Raw genomic sequence first — 20,486 nt, forward strand, 5'->3', positions numbered from 1 at the left:
TAAAAATAAAGAAATGAATATATGTATAGCATATATATATATATATATTACTAAAAATGCAGCTTCTTCAGCCCCATTGAGATTTTTATTTATTTGGTCTGTGGTAGGTCCCTAGAATCTGCATCTTTGAAGTTCTCCAGGTAATTTTTCTGTTTTTGAGACAGGGTCTTGCTCTGTTGCCCAGGTTGGAGTGCAGTGGTGCAATCACAGCTCACTGCAGTCTCAACCTCCCTGGCTCAGGTGATCCTCCCACCTCAATTTCCCAAGTAGCTGGGACTACAGGCACGCCACCATGCCTGGCTAATTTTTTGTGTGTGTATTTTTGGTAGAGACAGGGTTTCACCATGTTGCCCAGGCTGGTCTTGAACTCTTGGGTTGAAGCATTCCATCTACCTCGGCCTCTCAAAGTGCTGGGATTTTAGGCAAGAGCCACTGCTCCTGGCCTGGATAATTCTTACATACAATCAGATTGGATTTTGTGGTCCAATTACTTATGCGGTACTTGAACTTCACCTATGATATTCCCAAGAGCCTCTAGGCTGTAACTAAACACCTTCAGAGATAGGGAACTCCTCCTATCACCAGGTAGCTCTGACGGTTTTAAATCAACAACCACACAAAACATTCTTTGAGAATGAGCTGAATTCTGCCTGCATGTTGCTGCTACCCTGAAGCCTTAATACCGACCTCTGTATCACACTAAACAAGGCTCATCTTTCTTCTCCATTAGGGCACTTCAGACACGTGGAGAAAACTGTTGTTTTATGGCAACATATATGTTTTTCTGGATGTAGTAATTTTTATTTTCATACCATGCAAATTTCAAAGAAAAGAAAACAAATAAAATAAATATTATTTCATTGTATTTAGCTCTAATCATTTGAAAAAGAAAATTACATATTTAAGTTAGAAGGTTCCCAGATAATCCATTACAAATTAAAATTGATTTTAACTTATTTTATATATATATATTTTCTTTTTCAACTTTTGTTTAGATTTAGGGGTATGCATGCAGATTCACTACCTGGGTATATTGGGTGATGCTGAGTTTTGGGATACAAATGATCCTGTCACCCAGGTACTAAACATAGTACCCAATAGTTTTTCAACCCTTGCTCCCATCTCTCCCTCCCTATGACCACATCTTCTTTCCAGATGAACATTCTCTGTTCCTTTAACTGTTCCTTATAGGACATGTTTTCCAGATTCTTCACCAGTCTGATCTTGCTCCATTTTACTCCCTCCAATTTTTTTCTGGATCCCTCTAAAAATGTACTTTCTAGAAACATTTATAGCACTCTAGGTGTGGTATCAACAGCCCAGAATAGGGAAGCCCAGGTCAGGACTATTACCTCCCTGATTTTAGACACAATACTTCTATTAAAGTAACCTATCTAAGATCTCATGAGATATTTTAGTAGCTATATCATCTGTGTTGATTATAAGGTAGGAAACCTCATAGATGGCAGTTGGGGCCTTTGTGGGGCTGGCTACTCACCTGTGTCCCCACTGAGGGGACCTAATTCCTGGGGCTCTGGTCTGGGTGGCTGTTCTGGTTCTGGTTCTTGGCGCTTCTGGAAGAAATGAGATAACAGTGAGGTGTGGGTAGAGGGTGGGATGTCAATGCGAGGATGGGCTGCTACAGTGGGATTCTTCCAAAGGCAAGGCAGGACCTTCAGTTACATTAGACCCTGCCCCACGCCCTGCGCATTAGGGCTGCCTTGCAGCCCCAGGCAGCAGACCCTCTACCAGGGGAGGGGCCCTAGAACAGGACTTCTCATCCCTGTCAGGGAAACCCAAGGGGGAGTTTGACACCGCTTGACCTGTCCCTAGATCCTTGCAGTCTGGCTCCTGTTGCCATCCCTGGGGGCCTTCCAGACCACCTCTTTCTTCTCCCAGGATCTGGCCAGACCTGCTATTATCCTCACTCCAGCTATGCACTTGAGGTGCCCTAAAAACCTCCCGACCTTCAATTCAGAGATGAGTTTTGTTTGGAGAAAACTCAAACCATTTTTCTTCTGCTCTCACACCACAATAAGCATCCACATGGAAGAAGACTTCCATGTGTGTGGGAGGGGCTCTCCCCACCGCCAAACAATCAGTTCTGTGGCGGACATCAGTTCCGACACTACCTACCTGGAAATAGTGTCACAAGTCTGGGCCTCCAGAACTTTTGACAGATGGGCTTCAAGTTGAGGTTTCCTTGACCTTCTCTTTGAGTTTGATTAATTTGCTGGAGTGGCTCACAGAACTTGGGAAAACTGGTTTATTATAAAGGATAGTACAAAGGATGCAGATGATGAGATGCATAGGATAAGGTATGGGAGAAAGGGCGGGAGCTTCCATGCCCTCCTTGGGGGCCACCATCCAGGAACCTCCACGTGTTCAGCTACGCGGAAGCTCTCTGAACCCAATCCTCTTGGGTTTTTCATGACGGCTTCATTATGTAGGCATGATTGATTAAACTATTGGCCATTGGTGATCAACTTGACGTTCTAGCCCCTCTCCGCTCCCAAGAGGTTGTCGGGTGGGGCTGAAAGTCCCAAACCTCTAAGAGGAATAACTAATACGAAAGGGCTTTCTGCATCACAAAGCAGTGTCAGTGGCTCCCAGATTTCATAAATGAGTAATTTTTTAAAATTTTAATTAATTAATTAATTTTGAGACTGAGTCTTGCTCTGTCGCCTAGGCTGGAGTACAGATGTGCAGTCTCGGCTCACTGCAACCTCCGTCTCCTGGGTTCAAGTGATTCTCCTGCCTCAGCCTCCCGAGTAGCTGGGACTATAGGCGTGTGCCACCACACCCGGCTAATTTCTTGTATTTTTAGTAGAGATGGGGTTTTACTGTGTTAGCCAGGATGGTTTCGATCTCCTGACCTTTTGATCTGCCCACCTCAGCCTCCCAAAGTGCTGGGATTACAGGCGTGAACCACCGCGCCTGACCTTTTTTTTTGTTTGTTTTTGAGACAGAGTCTTGCTCTGTTGCCCAGGTTGGAGTGCAATTGCATGATTCCGGCTCACTGGAACCTCTGCCTCCTGGGTTCAAGTGATCCTCAGCCTCCAGAGTGACTGAGACTACAGGCATGTGCCACCACACCTGGCTAAGTTTTGTATTTTTAGTAGAGATGGGGTTTCGCCATGTTGGCCAGACTGGTCTTGAAATCCTGGCCTCAACTGGTCTGCCCACCTAAGCATCCCAAAGTGCTGGGATTACAGGCATGAGCCACTGTGTCTGGCCAAATGAGTAATATTTTTTAATGGGAGAGTTGATATGGGCTGATAAACAAGGATGCTGAAAACACCTATTTGCAGATTATTATTATTTTTAGACGGAGTCTCACTCTGTCACCCAGGCTGGAGTGCTGTGGCTTGATCTCAGCTCACTGCAAGCTCCACCTCCCGGGTTTACACCATTCTCTGGTCTCAGCCTCCTGAGTAGCTGGGACTACAGGCACCTGCCACCACGCCCAGCTGATTTTTTGTATTTTTAGTAGAGAAGGGGTTTCACCATGTTAGCCAGGATGGTCTCGATCTCCTGACCTCATGATCCGCCTGCCTCGGCCTCCCAAAGTGCTGGGATTATAGGTGTGAGCCACTGCACCTGGCCTCACTATTTGTAGATTATTACCATCATTTTATAAAATAAAGGACATTTTAATCTTCCAAAATATAGTAAGGAAAAGCTTAAGAAAAGTCTTCCAGGAAAGGAGAACTGACATGCTTACTGAACATTACACACTCGCTCATACCATCATTTTCTCATTTCATGCTGGAGAGGTAAAAAGTTGGTTGAAGTCTGCGGTGGTCCCTGGACCAGGATTTAGGTAAAAAAAAATGTAAGCCCTTTTGTATGCTTTTCAAGATGCTCTCACAAAGAAGAGAAAGAAAGAAAGATGGACGAAGGAAGAGAAAGGACAGAAAGGAAGGAAAAAAGGAAGGAAGGAAGAAGATGTTCTAGACTCAATTTTAAGAAACACTTTTGAAAAACAAGTCAAGCCTGGGCGCAGTGGCTCATGCCTGGGCGCAGTGGCTCATGACTGTAATCTTGGCACTCTGGGAGGCCGAGGTGGGCAGATCATTTGCAGTCAGTAGTTCGAGATCAACCTGACAAACATGGCAAAAACTCCTCCCTAATAAAAACACAAAAATCAGGCAGGTGTGGTGGTGCACACTTGTAATCCGAACTACTTGGGAGTCTGAGGCATGAGAATTGCTTGAACCCAGGAGGTGGAGGTTGCAGTGAGCCGAGATCTCACACTCCAGCCTGGGCAATAGAGTGAGACTCTGTCTCAAAAAACAAACAAACAAAAACACAAGTCAAACTATGAAGAGGCTATGAAAATGTTCGACAAAAATTATTTAAAATGTCCTAAACTGAAGAACCACTGAAATACTTCTAGAAAGCATGCTTCTCACTAGGGTGGGAAGATGTATCAAGGGAAGTCTTCTAGAATAGTCTGCTTCTCCCCCATGGTGCTGGGCACAGAGCCTGGCATGTGTAAGCCCGTGGAGGGCTGCGTGAGGCATGGGGCCTCCCCCAGGTCCTCGTGCCCCAAATCTGTGAGTGACTGGCCGGACCTGACAATTTAGCTCCCCCACCACCCTGGTGAAGACTCAATCTTCCCTTTCCAGGGGAGAGGAGGAAGCCTGGTCCAGGCACGACTCAGAGAAGCTGTCAATGCCAGAATCTGGGGAAGTGACAGCAGCCAGCCTCCCCACCCTGGGCTGGGGGAAGGAGGGAGATAAACACAAATGGTTGTCTCTTCCTTGTTGCCACCACTGATTAGCTGAACTCAGACAATGTTTTTATGGGAGCCAGAAGGCCTAGATTCTAGTTCCAGCTCTGTTACAAACTTGGGCAAATCCCTTCACACTCTGTCTTCTGCTTCCTCCTCTGTGAGGTGGGGATGAGGATCCCATGGTGTTCAAACTCTAAGCTCTCATCTCAGCTCCTCTCAACAGCACTGTGAGGCAAAGGTCACTACAGGCGAGGAAACTGAGGCTCAAGGAGGTTTAAGACACTGTCACACTGTGCCTTAATGTTCAAATCAGCATTAGAACCAGGTGTCAGAATATTAGAGACTGCAGAGCAAAGTGGTTAAGAATTCTAGAATTCTAGAATCACATAGGTCTGGGTTCAAATACTAAATCCAACACCGTGTGACTGTATGACCTCTCTATGCCTCGGATTTCTCATGAGGCTCTTTTAGGATGAGATGAAATAACGCAATTGCAGTGTCTGGCGCATATTAAGAGCTCAAATATTGCATGAGACGATACCCACGTTTCAGAAACATTGCAAGAACAAAGATCCCACGTGATCTGCTTTGGCAGACCTCTTGGGCTGCCCCTGGGTCTCAGGTTTTGTCATCTGAAATAAGGGCATAAGCTCATGAAATGCTGCCTTCTTTCAGATAACCACCACCAGAGAATGGTGGAGAACTCTTCTCCACAAACAGCTTTCAGACCACAGGCAGCACGTGGCCTTGTACTTGAGTCCCCAGCTCTTGACATAACAAGATAACTCCTTCAGAATGGCAGTCAAGGCTATCACCATCTGTCCCCAGTCTACCCCCACGCCAATTTCTTTTTTTTTTTTCTGGCTTTTTTTTTTTGAGACGGAGTCTTGCTCTGTTGCCCAGGCTGCAGTGCAGTGGTGTCATCAGGGCTCACTGCAACCCCCGCCTCCCAAGCTCAAGCAATTCTCCTGCCTCAGCCTCCCAAGTAGCTGGGACTACGGGCATGTGCTACCACACCTGGCTAATTTTTGTATTTTTGGCAGAGATGGAATTTTGCCATGCTACTCAGGATGGTCTTGAACTCCAAGGCTCAAGTGATTTGTCTGCCTCGGCCTTCCAAAGTACTGGGATTACAGGCATGAGCCATGGCACCCAGCCCCAATTTCTTAATACTTAAATATTTATAAACATCTTCTTCCAGTTACACCAGTAGTAGGCATTTGTTGTAGAAAATACAGAAAATACATGAACATACAGAAAGAAAATCTCACGACCCAGAGAGAACCCCATAACCTGGTGGCATATATTGTTCATCTACATACACATATTCAATGATATTACATATACTGCCCCATATCTTACTTTTTCAAATACATTATGAGCATTTACTACACAGCATTAACTATTCTGCAAATGTGTTAATTGTAATGATGAGCAGAACATCCCTATGGATGAATTTAGTCATTCACTGTTGAATGTTTAAATTGTTTCCACTTTTTAATTTGCAGATTATGCTTTAATAAACATATCAATTTAGGCCAGGTGCGGTGGCTCACGCCTATAATCCTAGCACTTTGGGAGGCAGAGGTGGGTGGATCATTTGAGATCAGGAGTTCGAGACTAGCCTGGCCAACCTGCTGAAACCCCGTCTCTACTAAAAATACAAAAATTAACCAGGCGGTAATGGCATGCACAGGTAATCCCAGTTACTTGGGAAGCTGAGGCAGGAGAATCACTTGAACCCGGGAGGCGGAGGTTGCAGTGAGCCAAGATTGCACCACGGCACTCCAGTCTGGGCGACAGAGTGAGACCCTGTCTCAAAAAATAAAAAATTAAAATTAAAATTAAAAAATAAGCATATTGATTTATAAAATTTTATACACATCTAATATTACATGTCTAATATTGGAAGTTTCAACCAATTTACTCACCTTCAAATGGCACACAAGACCAGTTTCAGCTGGGTGTGGTAGCTCACACCTGTAATCCCAGCACTTTAGGAGGCTGAGGCAGGAGGATCACTTGAAGCCAGGAGTTCGAGACCAGCCTGGCCAACGTGACAAAACCCCACCTCTACTAAAAATACAAAAGTTAGCCAGGTGTGGTGGCACATGCCTGTAATCCCAGCTACTTGAGAGGCTGAGGCACGAGAATTGTTTGAACCTGGGAGGCAGAGATTATAGTGAACTGAGATTGGGCCACTGCACTCCAGCCTGGGCAACAGAGCAAGACTCTGGAAGAAGAAGAAGAAGAAGAAGAAGAAGAAGAAGAAGAGGAGGAGGAGGAGGAGGAGGAGGAGAAGGAGAAGGAGAAGGAGAAGGAAAAGGAGAAGGAGAAGGAGAAGGAGAAGGAGGAGAAGAAGAAGAAGAAGAAGAAAGACCAGTTTCACTGCAACCTTGCCAACGTGGAATATTATCACTTTTTTAAAAAATGTTGGCAAATTTGCTAGGTCAAAACCAAACCAAAATAACCTAGTGCTACCTATTACATGCCTGCCCCCAACACAGACATCTGTGTGTTAGAGACATCCTGCACTGCTCAAGACCATCCCACTGTGACACATGGTCAGGTCTACCTCAGGCCCCCAGGCTCAGTGCACTCACCATTTCTCTGCTTCTCTCCTGGCCTGCCCTGGGGCGGAGTTAGTTCCTGTCTCCTCCATGTTCCAGGCACCCCTGACAGTATCCACATCTGGTTGGCTATCTATCTCTCCTGTTAGCCCAAGGGGCTCCTTGAGGACAGGATTTTGAAATCTATATTGGACTTGCCCCAGTATGTTATGATGCCCAGAACAGTATTTCTTAGGAATGTGGTCTATGGACCTCCTGTACTAGAGCCACCTGGAAAGCCTGCTTAACACGAATGTCCAGGCTGCATTCTAGACCTACAGTATGTGTGCTGGGAATTTACATCTTTTTGTTTGTTTGTTTGTTTGAGATGGAGTCTGGCTCTGTTGCCCAGGCTGGAGTACAGTGGCATGATCTTAGCTCAGATGCAACCTCTGCCTCCCGGGCTCAAGCAATTATTTTGCCTCAGCCTCCAGAGTAGCTGGGATTACAGGCGCATGCCACCACATCAGGCTAATTTTTGTATTTTTAGTAGAGACGGGGTTTCACCACGTTGGCCAGGCAGGTCTCAAACTCCCGACTTCAAGTGATCCACCCACTTCAGCCTTCCAAAGTGCTGAGATTACAGGCACGAGCCACCACACCTGGCCAGAATCTCCATCTTTAGCAGTCTAGCCAGGTGATCCTAGTGCCCACAAAAGCCTGAGGATACGTGACCCTGAGCTGGGTAGTTCTCAACAAGCAATTACTGAGTGGAAAATCCCCAGGTTGTGGCCCTGACCACTTCCTCCTCAGAGGTCATGGAGCAGAGGGCACCTGCAGTGTGTGTGTGTGGGTGGTGGTTGTTGGGGGAGTTGGGAGGGGGACATAAGAATTTTCCCTTCCAAAAGAGGGGTGGGGAACATAGGGCTGGGGTGGGGTATCCGGACTATACTCTGCAAGAGGGATGACAGCTTCCTGAGTCAACGGAAACTTGGGAGCAAGAAAGCTGCAGAGGAGGCTGCCGGCAGTACAGGATGCAGGGAGAACCCAGGCCTGGGGTTAAGGCCAGGAGACTCAATTCCAACTTTACTGTGTGAGTTTAGGTAAGTCATGTTCCTTCTCAGTTTCCCTGTCTGTGAAGGGTCAGGGCTGGAAGAGATGCTCTCTTCAGTCCTCCCGAGCTCCAGGGCAGCCCTTCTCCTAAGAAGTCTGGAAATAGAACCCCTATGCCCAGGTGACACTCACAACTCTGGGGTCCAGATCCTTGCTGCCAAGCAGACCAGAGCCCTGCAGTAGGTTCAACCTGAAGCAAACCTGAGATAGTAGGACACAGCTGTCAAAAGCAGACACAGTCAGGGTAGAATGAGAAGACGGGTCCAGGGCCGTGGAGAGCCACACGAGCTCAGACTGGGGCTGGTGAGATGCTCTGGAGTATGCTCTCCTTTTAGAGGGTAAACTGATACATTGGAAGATGTCCCAAAGAAACTGACAGGATGTAGGAGATGACTCAAAACCAAATGATCAGAGGGGCTGTTAACAGAACAAGGGTTGGTCAGCCTTGAGAACAGGCAGGAAGACCTGACTACTGTCTTCAAATCTCAGCAGGACTGTCATGGGTAGAAGCTGCTGGTGTGTCATCTACAGCCTTGGAGGACAGGATTGTGGCTAAGCACGAGGGGGTTCCAGAAGTTTTAGTTCAGTATGAAGAAAAATTTCAGAACCATCACAAACAGGTAGGCCGCCTTATTGGAGGATGGGGCATGGTGGTGGAAGTGAGCACTCCATCACTAGAAGCATGCAAGAAGAGGTTGGAGAGTCCCAACTTCATGCTGGAGATTGGACTAAGTGATCTTTGAGAACCCTGAACTCTAACAGTCTGTAATTCTAAAAAGCATCACTGATGTTCGGCAAGTGAAGGCCTCTGGTAAGCATAAAAAATTTATCTACTACAGGTGGTATGTAAAGACCACCAGCATTAATGGCACCTCAGGGAGCTCTGTTGAATGCTATTCAGGGAGCAGTATTTTGGGGTGAATGGCTGTAGTTACATATTCAAGCCTTTGGAATAGACTCCCAAACTTCCTTCAAATTCTGAGCCTCTCCAGGCAAGAGTGAATTAGGCAGAAGCAACTTGGATAGAAGCCGCCCAGCTATTCCTTACCTTGGGAATCCTAGTAGGATGGAAGGCAAGCGTAGCCCCAAGGGAGGTTCGGCCTGTCCTACAGACACTTGAGCTAGCCCTCTTTGGGAACCATCACTCCATTCTGTTTGTCAGCCTTCAAGGCTTGTGTATTTCGGATTAAGTGCTTTGTGTCCTCATTGTTCCTGCTTAACTTAGAGAATTTAGTAATTCAAGAAGACCCGTTCACCCAGCTTCTCCTTGTCCCATACATCACAGGCCTGGCTTCCTCTGGCGTGTAGTTCTATCACATCTATCCTGGCTGAGGAAGGCTTACGGGGACCCAGAGCAGGATTGGAACGGCCCCAGGGGCAGCTGACTCCAATCCCCACCTCCTTTTACAGATGGAAAAGCTGAGGCCCAGAGGAGGGTGGGCAGATGCCTTGTCAGAAGCTGCAAAGCAGAGAAGCAGAGCCCTGGGGAGAATCCAGACTCACAGCTGAGGCTGGAGTCCTTTCCATCCCCCTGATGCCAGGGCCAGCTTTATTTGAGTAGCTAAGCCTGAAGGGGAGAGGTGATTCTGAGTCTCAAGGGGCTCCGGTCACACCCTCCTCAATATCAGAGCTGCCTTTCCGGTGTCTGGCCCAGTACCACTAGTTTTGGGATCTAAGCAACCACAGTCAGAGCCCATTGGCCAAGGGTAGAGGCAGGAAGGAGGTGGGGGTGGAGGCCCAAGGGGCCCCACTCCAGGGCCTTCGGGCAGGAAGGGCGGGGCCTAAATGTTCAGAGCTGTTGAGAAACGTTAGTGTTCACACGCGAATTACAGAAGCTCAGAAGGAAGAACACCATAAATACAGGCCTCAGCCTCCCCATCTCTAAGATGGGCAGAGATATTCTGCCAAAGTAATGCCTGAATTTGATTTCATTGAAAATCAAACACTGCCAGGGACATTAAAGATTTAATTCATCCCCTTCATATCATACAGTGTGTGGTCAACATTTCCTCACTGGCTGGAGGACAGTCCAATGTGACTGTACAACCAACTTAAGGTTAGAAGTGCCAGGCTGCACCACTCAGCTGCGCTGAGGACACAGTCTACGCTCTGAACACCTGCAGGACCCCCAGAGCACACAAGTCAGGGGCGGATGTGGTCTCCACTGCTGCTATCTGACCCACTGATGCGGTGTCTCAGGGGAGGAAAGGACCACTTCCTTCTTAAACACCCCTGCACCTGCTGAGCCAGACCACAGCAGACAAGCAGCAGAAAGGCCTTGAGTGCAAGGCCTCGCTTCGCAGACGGTGACACTGAGGCCTAGAGAAAGCCTTTCTAATACACCTTATTTATTTTCTTCCTCCCTAGAGCTCCCATTTTCTTGTCCCATATCAGCTTCCCAGGGTGTCTGCTAGTTCTGGTTGCCTCAGAGGGCCTGGAGCTGGCAAAAGCACTAGACATTATTTCTAGCATTTGGGTCAGCCTGGCAGGCAGGACCCTGAAGGAGCTGGACAGAAAATGGTGTCAGTAGCTGGATGGGGGTGGGGGAAAAGACAGGCTAAGGGCCCAGATACCTGTCTCCCAGTCCAACGGCAAATTGGGAGTCCAGAGCCAAGGTCCTAGCTTGCCATCTGCTTGCTGTGTGACCTCAGGTGGGCACCCTTCCTCTTCTGTGCTTCTGTTCCCTCCCCTGCATGGCATGGAATTGTGCAATGGGATATGTAAGAGCCCTTCTGGTTTTGACATGCTGTGGATGGGGAAGAAGGGGCACAGTGAGGTCATCTTGCTATCTCATCTTCTATTGATCCTGTTCTGCTTGTTTGCTCTGGGCAGGGCAGGGGCAGTTTGACACACTCAGCTGTTAGCTCTGGTCATGGAGGGGGCTTCTCTGGAGAGCAGGAAAGGAGGGGCCCTTGCTCAGGAGGCCTGGGTGAGAACCTGGAGCCCTCAGCCCTCCACACCATCCCCTGTTCTTCAGCAGCCAGTGTAAGGGTGGTTGTAAAAGAGAGGGCAGGATTGCCTGAAGGCAGAGAATGACAGAGCTCAGCCACCTCCCAAGTTGCATGCAGCATGCTCCCAATTCTACAGTGGCACTGTCAGCAGAAATAAGTACCCATTAGTGAGGACAAAGAGGACGCACAGGATGCTCAGGGCAGGACCGTTTGCAGTAGGGAAACGCTGTAAACTAGGGACTGGCTGGATACACTCAGGGACATAATACTATGTCATTTCATTCATATGTTTAAGAGAGTGAAGTAGACCTTTACGTACAAACACGGAAAGGCATTTGGTAGAATACCGATATCCAAATTAAACTATTTCTTTTCTGTCACCCAGGCTGGAGTGCAGTGGCGTATTCTTCGCTCACTGCAACCTCCACCTCCCAGGTTCAAGCAATTCTCCTGCCTCAGCCTCCCCAGTAACTGGGACTGTAGGCATGTGCCACCATGCCCAGCTAATTTTTGTATTTTCAGTAGAGACAGGGTATTATCATGTTGACCAGGCTGGTCTTGAACTCCTGACGTCAGGTGATCTGCCCGCCTCAGCCTCCCAAAGTTCTGGGATTATAGGCGTGAGCCACCGTGCCTGGCCAACTATTACTAATGATTAAAAAACACACAGGAAAAAGTACCTGGAAAAGCACAAACTGATAACGGTTGTCATCTCCAGAGAATGGAGTAAAATTATTGTGGTCAAGGAAGGGTAGCTTCCATTTTACCTAACTTCTTAGGAATTTTTTTTTTTTTTAGTCGGAGTCTTACTCTGTTGCCCAGGCTGGAGTGCAGTGGTGCAATCTTGGCTCACTGCAGCCTCTGCCTCCCAGGTTCCAGTGATTCTCCTGCCTCAGCCTCTTGGGTAGCTGAGATTACAGGCATGTGCCACATGCCCGGTTAATTTTTGTATTTTTAGTAGAGATAGGGTTTCACCATGTTGGCCAGGCTGGTCTCAAACTCCTGACCTCAGGTGATCTGCCTGCGTCAGCCTCCCCAAGTGCAGGGATTATAGGCGTGAGCCACCACGCCTGGCCAATTCTTAGGATTTTTAAAGCAATAATACATTCAAGAATTACTTGTATACAAAGCAATTAACAACAACAAGAAAATGATACCTCTCTTGGAACCTGAAAGCCTCCAACAGAGTCATGGTACAGACAGAGAAATCAAGGCTGGGGAAGAGAATAGTTAGCAAAAGAGGCAGAAGTGGACCCATTCTTAGAATGACAAATACCAGAGGTTGGGAAGGACGTGTGTATGGGGTGCGGGGAATGAAGAAAGGCTGGTCAAAGGGTACAAACATACAGCCAGAAGGAAGGACTACATTCTAATGTTCCATAGCAACCATGAACTGTATACTTCAAAATAGCTAGAAGAGAGGACTTGAAACGTTCCCAAAACATAGAAATGATAAATACTCGAGGTGATGAAACTCCAAACAACCTGACTTAATCCTCACACAGTCTATACACCTAACAAAATTATCATTTGTACCTGGAAAGTATGTAAAATATTATATATCAATAAAAAATATAAAGAAGCAGGCCCCATTCTTGACTCCCAGTCCAGTGCTCTTTCCTCTACAGAAGCAGCTGCTGGTGTCCAAAAGCAATGGGCCCTGTCCAAGCACCTCCTTGTTTACAGTGCTGCCTCTTCTGCTGCCAAGCTGGGTTCCAAAGGGGAGGCACTGGGTTCTTATTGTCGTTTTTGATTGCTGGCAAGATGGGGATAGGGGATGACAGGGTGGGTAAGGAGCAGTTAACCTTGTGATATGAAAGTTTCTTAAAGCTGCTGTAACAAATTACCACACACTTGGTGGCTGAAAACAACAGAAATGTATTCTCTCACAGTTCTGGAAGTTAGAAGTCCAAATTCCAGGTGTCAGCCGAGCTGGCTCTTCTGGCCGCTGTGAGGGAGGATCTGTTCCCTCCCCCTCTCCCAGCTCCTGGTGGGTGCTGGCAATCCTCAGTTCTCTGGCTTGGAAGATGCGTCACTCCACTCCCTGCTCTTCTCCCTATGTGTCTGTGTCCAGATTTCCCTCTTCTTGTTGGGACACTAGTCACTGGATTAGGGCCCATCCAGTGTGACTTCACGGTAACTTGATTGCCTCTGCAAAGACCTTATTTCAAATAATGTCACATTTACAGGTTCTGGGTGAACATAAATGTAGGAGGGGACACTGCTGAATCCAGTAAAGGTAACAGCTTTTCTGATGTCCAGGCCACTAGGAAGGGACAGGGGCAGGGTCACATGGAGCAGTAGAAAATGGCAAGGAAGGCCACAAAGGTCATTGTACACTCAGTGAAAAAACACTCCATTGCAGAGAGAGGAGGAAATCTGGAAGTAGGTCAGACTGCATGTCACTTGTCTTGAGGGGGATGCATGGACGTGGATGGCTGTTTTAGGTATAGTACAGTGTTTGGCCTAGATGTTCTGGAAGGTTCAGATTTGAAAATAAGGTGACACAAGATAAACTATTTTTAGGGATTAAGATTCACCTGGCAAGACAAATAGGATGGCTTGTCTTCAGGTAATGGATGGGTTTAGATCTGCTAAAGATGGATGGATCTTCTCTTGCTCCTTCTCTCTGCCAAGGTGGGGCAGCAGGAGCTCCCTCCCCGCTGCCAGTCCTGCTGCAGTGGGGCTCCCAGGCTGGCCCTCTCCCCTGGTCACTGGGGACAGCTCACAGTGCTGAGGGTGGAGGATGCAGGGGACAGAGTGCCAGCCGTGCAGATGGAAGCCCAAGCACACCCTGAGGTGTCACAGCCAGAACTAGGGTCATCTGAGAGGCTCTTCCTTTCACTGGGAGGGTCCTTACACTCTTCAAGTTTATTTTTTGAATGTGAACATTCGTTAATTTCATACTGAGACCTCTTAGAGCTGCTTTTCCAGGCAGGTCTCAGACTCTTGTTCACTGGCTGATCTATGCACCCTGAGATGTCAGGGGGCAGCCCCTCCTACCCAGAGTTTCCCTGTCTTGATTTATATAGTAGCTTGCTTCTGTGCAATGAATTTAAAATTTCATCTTTTATGCCCTTTTTATGACAAAAAGAAACACAGAGCTGACGTGAAGCATAGGTCCCAAGCCTAAGAGCCAACTGAAGCAAAAATGGGAGTCCTTAGGTGTCTAGGAACTCGTCAGGCTCTCAGGGGACCTATATTAGCCACCCATGAATTCAATAGAGGAAAAGAATTAAAAACCTGTACATGTGCAGAAAATATATCACCAAAGGTCGTATCTCAAAATGCAGAGGGTATTGGGAATTATTCTAATGTGTTTTCGGTTGCCAAACACAAAAATCTGGTATTTAATCTCACAGGTCTTCCAGGGTGCCTCGTGCATGGAAGCCTGTACTGGCTTTAGCTAGGAAGATTGGTGGGCATTAGTTTCTAGGTTGGGCAAAATCACCGGCTTGGGGGCCATGTACATGCCAATATCTCCATGATGATTGGGGGCAGGGCACTGAGTGCTGCAGAGGCAGCTTTCCTGCACATTCCTCGACTGTCCCGCCCTTACCACCCGAGCTAGAAGATCAGATTTGCCAACTCTTCCTGACCGGAGGTCAAGGGCTGCTCCCAATTTCCTTCTGCCTAGGATGCCCTCCTGTATAACCTACCTGCCCCACAACTGCCTAACCCCCGCCCATCTTCAAAACTCAGCCAAGATGCCATCTCTCTAAGGGGCCTTCCTTGACCTGCTCTGTGTCCAAAGCCACACTGGCCCCAGGCAGGAGGAAAACACAAGGGATGTTCATCGATTACCAGGGTAGGAGATCAGACCACGTGTCCAAACTGGTTAAATAAGCCACGGAACAGCCACAGGACATTAGGTAGCCATTAAAAAGTCCATGTTTCCATGGACTACTTAACATGGGAAAATGCCCCCGGAAGAATATTAAGTAACTAGAATATAACCATATAAAACATATTCTTAGCTTTATACAGATAGTCATACTTACATCTACAATATACATAGGAAAAAATAGTACAAAGAATGACACTGAAATGTACACAGTGGCTATCTCTTAATGGTGAGATTAAAAGATTTTTAAATTTCTTATACTTTCCCAAATTTTGAAATTTTGACTCAAAACCTAATAATCAGAACAATTCCATTTTTTAATGGAATCATAAATATTTGCTAGTTGCAAGCTTGCATCCCCTCTAATATCCTTGCCAAAATGCCACCTGACCCCTGCTTGAACCCTCCAGTGACGGGAACTCACTACCCTTTGAGGCCTTTTTTTGGCCACTTCTTCCTCATGAGTAGAAATCTGCTGGCTTTAGCCTCCCCCACTGGCCACAGTGCTGCCTTCTGGAACAACAGCGAACAAAGCTGCTTTCCATGCCCCTTGATAAGACTTCAGAGATTTGAAGGCAGAGGCCAGACGCTAGGCTGCATCCTCTCACCCTGCCCACATCAGCCTTCCAAGGACACTAATATCCTTTACCTCCCACGTCCCAAGGTACTTTCCTTGGGTACAATCTAGGCAGTGATGTCCTTAAAACATAACATTAAGCCTATGCCTCCTTATCTCTTTCTTTTTTTTTTTTTTTTTTTTTGAGACGGAGTCTTGTTCTGTCACCCAGGCTGGAGTGCAGTGGCGCGATCTCGGCTCACTGCAAGCTCCACCTCCCGGGTTCACGCCATTCTCCTGTCTCAGCCTCCCTAGTAGCTGGGACTACAGGTGCCCGCCACTGTGCCGGGCTAATTTTCTGTATTTTTAGTAGAGACGGGGTTTCACCGTGGTCTCGATCTCCTGACCTCATGATCCGCCCGCCTCGGCCTCCCAAAGTGCTGGGATTACAGGCGTGAGCCACCACGCCCAGCCTCCTTATCTCTTTCAAAGGCATCCTTCCTGCCAGTCAGGGTATTAGGGACTCTGTCACATACAGTCTTTCATCTAATCTTTAGAACAACCCTATGTATGACATAAGAGCTAATACCACGCCTGTCTTGCAGATGAGGAAACTGAGGCATGGAGAAGCCAGGCCACTCTTAATTCACTTAATGGATCTTCCATGCACGTAGTCAGGACTGAACCAGCATCCAACCCAGAGCCCAGTGTGGTCGACCCACACATGTTTGCCAAGTTAGTAAATGAATAGGTGAACTCCGTGTTAAAGGCCATGCCCTTGGTGTCTACTGGTTGATTTCAGAATTACCCATGCCTGCACCAGCCTCTTCCATATCATTCACGCCTGTCACCTGGCTTGCTACATGGACGTACTCATGAAGGGCTGCTGAATGACTGACCCACCGAGTACCTGTCACCTGAGGCCCAGCTTTGGCAGCGGTGCTGAGCCCCTTCTCAGAGGCCCTGCTTGGAACTATGGAGCTGTAGCCACAGCCTTTGGGACTGGAGAGTTCAAACATCATTCCTGGCACTCTGCAGAGTCACACAAAGGGAGTCAGCCGCGAGGTGCCTCCTGAACCGCTCCCCTGCACTCCCCCACCCCGCCCCGTTCTACCCTATTGCCCAAGGGAGGCTGGTAACCTGTTGGGGATAGGAAGGCCTCTCCTTACCACCATGACCAGCAAGCCCCCAGAAGTCTTGTTTCCTTGACCCCTACCCATTCTGCCTGGCCTTCTCCTGAGTCCTCCTGGGGCATGGGACCACATTAGCCATGGTCTTTGCCAAGAAGAAGGGTTTAGGCAGGACCACACAATCCAGATGGTTCCTCAGTACCCACTCCCAGTCTGCCGGGAACCCCATTTATTCATTCCCAGCATTTCAACCTGTCCCAATAAGGCAGTGACCTAGTCCCAGGCCAGGCCTCTCAGGGTGGTCTAGAACATCTCGTCAGCCAAGCCCAACAGGCACCATAAACCACAGAACTCAGCAGACCCCCAGATCCTTGAACCTGGAGAGACATGAGAAGGCATCACAGTCAAGCTCCTGTCCCTAGCCAGGGTAATCCTTGCTAAAAGCACCAGCCTCATTCCTTGCTGCCTGCCACCTCTATTCTCCACAAAGAACCCCCTCACGCTGTGCTTTCAGTGGCTCAGGCTTTGCTTAGGCCTTGGCCATGAGTGGGTAATTCCTGCCATACTTTCCAAACCACCCTCCCTCCAAAAACCCTTCCTGCATCTCTCAAGGCTGAATGTGATGCTCCTGCTGCTCCCTGGGCCAACCCCTAGCATGGCTCTTATTTGTCCCTCATTCACTCAAATATCTACTTAGCACCTGTTCCGTGGTCTGCATGAGGCAATGAGCACCAGATGGAGAGTGCAGAAAGCTAGGCTCAACTGCACAGCTTTGCCACCAACTGGCTGTGTGACTTTGGACCCATCATTCCTCACTGAGCCTCAGTTTCCTCGGTAAAGTGGGAAAGATTCTGCAGCTCAGCCTAGCTTTCAGGGCTTCTGTGAGACTGGGCAGGATGTGAAAGCATTCTGCAAACATGCAGGGTGAGTCATGATTATCAGAACCTAACCCCTCTGTAGCCTGAGCTCATTTTTGTCCATCCCATCCCTGGAGTCCCCCTCTCTCCCAGGGGGCTGATAGCCTGTTGGGGATGAACTTGGGAGCTCATGCCTTCCAAGGGGTTGGCACCTGGGTGAGAAACTGGGCAGGAGCACAGCCTACAGGGATGGCAACTTTAAACAAAACCAGCCCATAAATCTTGCCATATAGGGGCAGGGGCCTGGCATGGCTGGGGCCAAGAAGGCATGCCAGGCTGTTCTGTGGCAACAAAAGTAAAAGATTTTATGCTAAAGTCATCAAGAAGCCACTGGAAGCACAGTGGGATGAGGTGGAGACAAAGAACACGGGGCCAGGGGACTAGATACCTGTGTTCTGCTCTGCGTTGCTCTGTGACCTCAGTCATGCCCCTTCCCTTTTCTAGGCCTTAACCTCGTATCTGTATAGCGGATGCATCATCAGTCCAGGTGGTACCTAAAGGCCCTTTCAAACTCAGACAGGCTGTGCCAGCTTTACTTGCCCTTCAGAGCTTTGGCTGTGCCAGGGACAGGCAGGAACAGCTGGTAAGTCTCTCAGAAGAAGCAAGAGCCAAAGAAGCTGTGCTTACTGTGACCTCCTCTTCCAGCTTGTGGAAGGGTCAAGCTGTTCCCTGCTTCCTCTACCTCTGGGTAGACGGAATTCACCCTCGGTCCACTTTGCAAGCTACAAGGTTGACACAGGTGTAGAGAACACAGACTCTCAGATCCTTAGGGATCATCCTGCTCATCACTTCCCATATAGGGAGAAACTGAGACCCAGGGAGCCACAAGGGCTTGCTTGGGGTCACCCAGTATGTTTGTGGCACCACTAGGACTTACACTCAGGACTAACGTCTGCCTACCACTAGCTCAGTTACAAGTCTCAGCCGAGGATCAGGTCTCTCCACCTTGTTATCCGTCAGCCAGCCCCTTCCTTCTACTGATAGAGCCAAGCCTCAGTTTCCCTGTTGGAGTGAGGAAAGACATGAGGGTTTCTAGGTCAGGGGTTGGTGAGGAGTTTCGATCTGGTAATAAAGGGAGAGCAAGGAAAGCCAGGAGGTATCAGACAGAGCAGGGAGTAGAATCCTCCAGGCTAGGACAGGACTGTTAGGCAGAAAAACCTGTACTCAAGGCACAAGCAAAGCAGGAGCAGAGGGAGGACTAAAGTTCATTACAAAACTATTAAATATTGTCACAGTTTGGGACCTCTCTGGGTCTCAAGGGGGAATGATAATAATGTTTATGGGATCATCTAATCCCACCTGGCTAGGGGGCAGGCAGTGGTAGGAAAAGGGGCCAGAAATTGAGGGTCCTCCTTCCCCTCTGCTTCACAGTGTCCCCCGAGGAGGCTATCCTTCTAGCTCCAGGTTCTGACCTTCTGGGCTCGGCAGACCCCAAGGGGCAGCTGGTCTCACTATAAGAAACCTGAGAATTGTCCCCTGGGCCCTAACCCAGCTCCAAGGCCCCTTGGGGGATGGACAGGAAGGGAGGAGAGGGCCACAGAAGGCAGTAGATCTCCTCCCTCTTTGGCCCCTCCCAGTTACCCCAAGGGCAGCCCACACTCACCAGCTCTGGGGCCTGCAAGAGCCCTAAGACCAGCGCCTCAAACTTTAAAGCGTCATCACCTGGGCATATTGTTAAAACGCAGCTTCTCTCTTGGCAAGACTGGGCCAGAGCCTGAGATTCTGCATTTCTAACAGGTCCCGAGTGATGCCAATACTGCGAGTCTGTGGCACACTCTTCCAGCAGCCCTGAGATTATCAGCCTCTAACGCCGCGGGGAGGAAGCCGAAGGCCCAGAGAGGTCAAGTCACTTGTCCATGGCCACACAGCGAACAGCCCCAGACCGAAAGCAGAGGGCACCTGCCACAGACACACGACATCTCCCCACCCGAGGCAGCAGCAATCAGCTGCAGTTGCCTGGGCCGGGTGCCGTGTTTGTAAACTCGGCTGCTTGGTGCGGCTCCGGTCGGGGTAAAGGGCGCCTCCCAGCAGAGCCTCCCTCGTCTCTGAGCCGGCGTCTCCAGGTTCTCAGTCCGGTACCCCGGGCCGACCAGAGAGAACCCGGGGCGCCGAGTCCCCTAGGCAGAGCGATTCCGCACTCCCCTCTCCTCGGAAAGCAAACTTCTCCGCCGGCGCCCTTTACCTTTTTCGGGGGTTTGCAGCTGCTCAGCCTGCTATGTCTGCAGCCCATCCTCCTCCGGGGGCTCCCGGACGCCGCTTCCCAACTCCGGGGCCCCCAGAGGAGCCTGCGGTCCGGGCCCCGCTGCCCGCTCCGCGCCCGCCGGCTGCGGCTGCAGGCGAGACCCTGAAACTGAACCTGGAAGCGCTGTATTGAGCCTGAGCTGGGGCTGCCGCGCGCCGTAAATACCCGAAGAGCGGGGCCTCCGCGTAGCCTGCAGGGCCAGCGGCGCGGCCACCAGAGGCAGGTGACCAGAATCTTTCTAAATAATAGGAAACTCTGGTCAGGGCAGAAACAAAAACCTTGAGGAGCAACAGATGCTTTTCCAAACCCTCAGCTAAGCAAGGGCCATGGGAAAAAATAATTAAAACAATTATTTGATAAACTAACAGCTATCATTTATTGAGGGCTGTTTTTGTCCCGGTTGTTTTATACATTTTATTTATATTTCTTGCCATATCCGTGCAACA

At 48.8% G+C, this 20,486-nt stretch overlaps 1 protein-coding gene and 1 long non-coding RNA gene across 2 annotated transcripts in view; one reads left to right on the forward strand and one right to left on the reverse strand.

The window, feature by feature from the left end:
- CCDC69 (coiled-coil domain containing 69) overlaps positions 1 to 20,197 on the reverse strand; it is a 49,880-nt gene extending 29,683 nt beyond the window's left edge. Inside the window, exons 1-2 of the mRNA XM_011931619.1 lie at positions 19,981 to 20,197; positions 1,499 to 1,574 (exon numbers count right to left, since the gene is read on the reverse strand). Coding sequence (XP_011787009.1) covers positions 1,499 to 1,574; positions 19,981 to 20,028 — 124 coding nt within the window. The 5' untranslated portion in view covers positions 20,029 to 20,197. The remainder of the gene's footprint in view (positions 1 to 1,498; positions 1,575 to 19,980) is intronic.
- LOC105504247 lies at positions 8,072 to 16,692 on the forward strand. The gene is made up of 4 exons (XR_001000584.1): positions 8,072 to 8,390; positions 8,890 to 9,020; positions 16,357 to 16,490; positions 16,521 to 16,692. It is a non-coding gene; the product is annotated as an uncharacterized LOC105504247 (long non-coding RNA).
- Positions 20,198 to 20,486: the final 289 nt, after the last annotated feature.

Source organism: Colobus angolensis, unplaced genomic scaffold, assembly GCF_000951035.1.
Source record: "Colobus angolensis palliatus isolate OR3802 unplaced genomic scaffold, Cang.pa_1.0 Scaffold90, whole genome shotgun sequence".
Taxonomy (NCBI): Eukaryota; Metazoa; Chordata; class Mammalia; order Primates; family Cercopithecidae; genus Colobus; species Colobus angolensis.